This window comes from Orycteropus afer, unplaced genomic scaffold (assembly GCF_000298275.1).
Source record: "Orycteropus afer afer isolate SDZICR_OR568_19922 unplaced genomic scaffold, OryAfe1.0 scaffold00273, whole genome shotgun sequence".
NCBI classification, from domain to species: Eukaryota; Metazoa; Chordata; class Mammalia; order Tubulidentata; family Orycteropodidae; genus Orycteropus; species Orycteropus afer.
In genome coordinates, this window is record NW_006921860.1 from 1,179,865 (window position 1) to 1,185,887 (window position 6,023).

At 58.4% G+C, this 6,023-nt stretch overlaps 1 protein-coding gene across 1 annotated transcript in view; it reads right to left on the reverse strand.

Moving 5' to 3' along the window:
• Positions 1–6,023, reverse strand: part of UNC93A (unc-93 homolog A) — a 54,567-nt gene that overhangs the window by 41,217 nt on the left and 7,327 nt on the right. The window contains exons 4-5 of the mRNA XM_007950490.1: positions 4,394–4,519; positions 588–799 (exon numbers count right to left, since the gene is read on the reverse strand). Of these exons, the coding sequence (XP_007948681.1) occupies positions 588–799; positions 4,394–4,519 (338 nt within the window). The remainder of the gene's footprint in view (positions 1–587; positions 800–4,393; positions 4,520–6,023) is intronic.

Genomic DNA, 6,023 nt, shown 5'->3' on the forward strand with positions numbered 1-6,023 from the left:
CTCACTTCTGGGCGGCCCTCCGTGGCATCTGAGAGGGTGCCTCGGGAGAGACCACCCTGCAGTGGGCAGCTCCCTGGTGGGTGGCAGCCAGGGCTTGGGGTGTGATCGGCCAACTTCACAGGAGGAAGGGCACTCGGGGTGCCTGGCTTTCCTGTCCCACTGCACCCTGCCCCCAGAGCAGGAGGGTGGGCAAAGATGCTGGTCAGGTGGGGGCAGGTGGCGCTCACAGAGGGGCAAACGGTGCCGAGAGCCACAGGGAGCCTCTACCAGGAGTCAGTGATGAGGAACTTGACGCTATCATGGATTTTAACGTTTTCACTCTACATTCTGAACACAGTGTCAGCCCTGCACACACGTGATGACTCAGCAGCCGGGGCCTGGGCACAGCCCTGGAGCTCCCCTGAAGGTGCTTCGCAGGAGACACGCTTCCCTCGAGTAACAGGGAGCTCAAGCGAATTGGAAGTCCCTGGGCAGCTGACAGCAAGAACCATAACTCGGCTATCAGCAGCGACCTTGAGCAGCCCCGCCTCCCGGCCTCGCCTAGGCCCGGCACCCTGCATCCCCACCTGCTTGCCACGGCCTCCTACCTTCGTGTAGTCGCCAGCCAGGAAGGCCTGCTCGAACCCGCTGTACGTGGGCAGCAGGACCAGGAGGCGCAGCCGTCTGTCTCGGAGAAGCCTGAACGTGGCCAGTAAGTTGGACCACAAAGATGACTGCTTGTCCCCTTCACTTCTGTGTTGGGGGTCTTGCACTGGTTCTAGAAACACTGCTACCATCAGGACAGCCAGCACACCACATCCTAACGGGGCGGACAGAGGCACGGTGGTGGGACGTGGGCTGGGAAAGCAGCCCGGTGTGCCCACAGGGCCCCCTTGTTAACACCACTCCACCAGGGGGCTCCCCAAAGTTGTCCCCAGCGCCATGCTCTGTAATGAAGCTACTGTGCCTTTTAGCTACCAGGACCCCAGAGGGACCTGGTCGCCATGTCAGCCAGCCCGGCTTCTCTTGTTGTTAGATGCCATCAGGCTGGCTCTGACTCACAGAGACCCTGTGTGCAACAGAAGGAAACTGCTCGGTCCTGTGCCAGCCTCACAGTCCCTGCTCAGCCCGTGGTTGCAGCCACCATGTCAGCCCGTCTCCAAACACGAGGTCCTTCTCTGGGGCATGGTCCCTCCGGATCCAATGTTCAAAGTGCATGAAATGGAAGCTGGCCATCCTCACTTCCGAGAAGAATTCTGGCTGCACTTCTTCCAGGACAGACTCGTCAGTTCTTCCGGCAGGCCCTGGCACTCTCAGCATTCCCCACCAACTCCACAGTTCAAAGGCATCCACTCATCTCTGCTTCTCTCGAGTAGGGATACTTTCAGCCCAGATGTGAGGGGATGGTAGGCACAGGCAGAACGAAGTCCGCGATCTCGTGTGCAGTGCGTGCTTACGGACACGACACTCCATCTCACGTCTGTAGGTTCTGTGACCAGCTGGTCATCGCAGGCTTTCACGTTCCACAGCGGGTCAGGGCTGTCGTCCGTGGCACACATGCGAAAAATCAGGGAGAGACCCCAGGTGTCCTTGGTGCCCTCCACCATCAGCTCAGTTCCTCTCATTCCTGCAGCCACTTTCTGCCCACAGCCAGTCCACTGTAGAGGACAGCGAGCCACAAGGTTCCCATTCGGGACTCTGTTTATTCCGAACCTACACATACACAGAAGCCCTTCAGTGGGAGCATATTATGGGAAGCCCTGCTGCAGCAGGATCTATCTATGAAATGGGGAAGCCCTTCCAGTAAATGGCCGAGTGCAGGAAACAGGTACTGAACGGAGGCCCTAATGGGCCACCACTTGTTTTAATGAGGGCCGGCCTGTACCCGGGCAGACCTGCAGGAAGCACTTCCTGAGACATGTCAAGAGGGCGGGGTGCCTGTGAGGGAGGAGAACGGGAGGCCGAGGGACCGGTGAGCGGGAGACATCGCCCTGAATGTCCTTTCACAGTGTGTGCAATTTGAACCCTGACAAGGGCTTATCTATAAAAGGAAATTGCTCCCCTCCCTCCTGAAGGAGCACCCCAACTCTCTGGACTACAAATCTCCGCGCCCGTCATCCACACGCTGTTACCGGATACGCCTTCCTGTGTCCGCACTGACGACTGATTCTCTCTCACAGCGCCGCCCAGTCCTGCGCCACGCTCATGCTCGGGGGTCTGCTGAAGGCCAGAACTCTGAGTGATTTCTGACGCTGGTCGTGCGCTCTAAGCCTGGGACCGGCTTAGTGGCCTTTTACCCTTCACTTAGTCTCATCAGCATGTTCTGCTTCCTTCTGTCTCTTGCAGGTGACAGGTGTGACCGACAGCAGTGGGGCCTGTTACCCAGAACTCCCTGCACTTCCCCTGGGCAGCAGCAGTCCACACGGTCCTCAGACTAGAACACGCGCCATCTGACCTTTACAGCCAACGGCTGACGCGGTGGCGGTTCACTGATGGGACTCGCACCTTCCAGGCGGGAGACTAGGTCCAATCCCCAGCCGCCCGCTTGTCCGCGGAGGCTGGTGAGTCGCTGTGACCCTGAGCAGTTTCCCTGGCACCTGAGGACTAAGGCTACGAGGCCCGGCAATCTGTCTCTGAAGGTCAGCTAGTGAGAACCCAACAGTCCGACCTGCAGCCGACGGTGGGGACGGCCCAGGAGCAGGCAGTGTTTCGCTCCATCTGCCTGGGGTCCCCGTGAGTGGGGGGCAACAGCTCCGGAACCCCGTCATATTACAGAGAAAATGTGGCCCGTATTTGAGGTGACAAACCAGCAGAGGGCCCGTCTGGGCCCAGAACGAGGATCTTGAGTCAATCCGGCAGACGCCATCTTCCCAAGCCGTGTGGCCTCTCAGCGTGTGGAGCGGACGCTGTGGGGAATACCGCCTGAGCCCCGGGACAGGACCGTGGGGCGGCAGGAATCTGCAGACGGCTCCAGGTCGCCAGCAACCCCGAGATGGTGCAGACCGTGCCCTGCTGGGCGCATGGCTCCCCCTGCCTCAGGCCTCTGCCCTCCTCACGCCCCTGTGGCCTGGGTCCCCACCGCCGCCGTACCAAGAGTGCTCTCTGTGGGCATCTGCGGTCTCTTGGTGACCACGCCAGGGGCGTGCTGCCCAGTTCCGTCTGTCTGAGTCTCTGAAAGGCCTCTGTCCCTCTTGGCCACCTCAAACACGGCCCCGCCCACTACTTCTGCACTGTGGGGTTCCCCCAAGACCCCTGAGGGTTGTCTTCCTCCCACATCGCAGGCGCTCGTCCTGGGTCCTGCCAGGGCTTCACCAGCTCTGCACGCCACACGAGTTCTGTGGTCTCATCACACGGGACGTCCCAAACAAAACCAAGTCCTTCTGAAGACTCAGGGCTGGTCTGGCCTCTTTCTCTCCCCCACACCCTACATCCAGTGCACAGCCAACCCTGCTGGTCTTCACCCCAAGTCACTGCCCTTCCACTTTCTCTCCACTGCCTCTGCCCCTGCCCTGTCCTTTGTTTTGCCGTGTGGACAATCACACCAGCTTCATAACCAGTCTCTCTGCCCACAGCTTCTCTGCTCCTCCCAGCCATGCCAACACGGGACCCTGTTCAGGCCACGTGTCTGAGAGTGCCCAAACCATGAGTGTGCCAATGCCTTTGTGACCTGGCCGTAGCTGGTCCTGAGACCCACACACACACCAGCCTTCTCTTCTGTCCCCTTGGTCCACCCCACCCTCCAGTCACCGTGATTCTGGGGAATTTCCGTCAGGAGGGTCACTGCTGTTGCTACTGAGTCGGGTCTGTCTTGTGTCCCTGTGTGTGGCAGAGGGCACTGCCCCAGTTTCCTGGCTGGGATCCTAACAGAAGCAGACCTCCGGGGCCTTCTATAGTCTCCTGCGTGGGCTTGAACCGCCAGCCCTTACGTGAGCAGTCAAGTGCCAGCTGTTGACATCGCTCAGGGACCTGAGACCAGATCCACTGCCACACAGTCACTTCCACCTCCTGGGGGTCCACGAGCTTCAGGGGACGGCTGCCCCACGCAATGGCTCATCTTTGCGGGTGCCATATTTTCTGCACGTAGCACACCCCTGTAAATGCTGCTCCCACGTAGACACTGCCCACGTGCAGGTGGCGAGCCTGGTGCTCGCAGGAAGCTAAGGGTCGCACCGTTGGCAAAGAATGCATAACGCATGCATCATCTGCATAAGAGTGTGGGCAGTCATCCGGTCTGTCTTCCAACATGTTCCGGGCGGGCTTGAACCCCAACCTTTCTGTTAGTTGCTAAGTGTTTCAACAGTTCTCTGTAACACAGGGACACTAGTGAGTGGCCACTTTGGAGGGAATGAGCTTGGCAACACGGAGGTCAGGGTTGCAGCCTGCCCAGGACCTGCCCCGTCCTGTGGCCACGTACCTGTGTAGATGCCTACGAGCGTGTAGATGAGGTCCTGGGACGGGCGCAGGGTGCTGTTGCTGGACACGTTGGCCATCAGGCAGTCACCGGCCCCGCAACTCAGGAGCTGCTCCTCTGGAATGGCCTCTAGGAAGTCAAAGCAACTTGGTGAGTGACAAGGAGACAAGGGACAGAGCAGAGGAGGGACATGGTGAGTGACCAGGTGTGCAGGGATCAGGGGGACAAAGGGCTGAACAGGGGAGGGACTCGGTGAGGCCAGGTGTGTGGGAATCAGGGGGACAAGTGACAGAGAAGGGGGTCAGCCTGTCCCTCAGTGTGTCCTCAGCAGTTCTGCACACTTGAATTTCAGCCCCTTTGGTTGGGAGGCAGAGATTCCAGCTTGTTTCCGCAAAGATTCAAAGAATAAACATGGAATATGTGTTGGTTATTCGCCATATTGTTTTTCTGACATAAGTCAAATTTTTCAACTTAAAAAAAAAAGGAAAGAAAGAAACCAAGCCAAACTCACTGCTGTTGAGTCGGATCTGACTCATAGTGACCCCTCCTTGGGTTTCCGAGGCAGTATCACTATGGAAGTAGATTGCCCAACCTTCCTTCCGAGGAGAGGCTGGTGGGTTTGAACCGCCAGCTTTCTGGATGGCAGTCAAACGCCTTAGGCCCTGCGCCACCAGAGCTCCCGAAGTGAATCCGAAAGAGAGTCCAGCTACGTGGGTGTGAGGAGCCCCGGGCTCCCTCTGAAGCCCCCTGCACCGGCTCCGTGGCCTGGGGGTCGTTCCTGATAATGCAGCTCGCTGTCTGCTAACAGAAGTCATCGGGGCCACTGCTGGTTCTCAGTCGGAACCCCCTCAGAGCCCTGCAGAGAAGGGCACGGTGCTGGGTGAGATGAGTGAGAGTGTCACTGTGGCCACAGTGAAGGGTCACCGCAGAAAACTGTACCCCACCTTCCTGGCAGTGAGGAGGTGTCGTGAGGGCCCAGGCCGCAGCGCTCACGTCTGTCCTGTGACTTTTGTCTTCCAGCTCATTGCTACCCAGGCCTGTGGGAGAAGGGACTTCACTCCCAGTTTCTTCTGTGTTAGTGCTGATGGTGACAGCAACAAGGACTAACAGTGGAGACGGATGAGCTGCACAGGGTCCCCTCATCGGACACATTTAGCAAGGGATGGCACTGCATGACAATAAAGGAAGACGGCTTTGATGACAGAGTCCCCAAGGTGGGCACTACAGCAAGATGGCAGGCCACAGGGAGCAGAGAGCAATCCTGACAAGGGTCAGGAGGCCGAGGGCCTACCCACTGGGAACGCTTTCTCACGAGAACAGAAAAGATTGATTTCTTCTGCCCTTGGTTTAGATCCTCCACACAGACATCGAAGGATGTAGGAGCAGACGGACACACGCTAGTGCCACCCAGGCAAGCTCTGGTCTGCTCAGATGCTGGTCCGTCGGACGCTACAACAGTGACAGGATGAAAGGCCTTCAAAGGACTCTGGTGGTGAAGGTTGTGTGTCAGCTTGGCTGGGCCTGGGTGAGTGGCTGGGCAGCTGGATGTTGTATTCCCCATGATGAGACTGGTAATCAAGTCCATGGCAGGATCTACTGGGAGCAGCTGAGTAGCTGCCTTTGGGTATGTGGT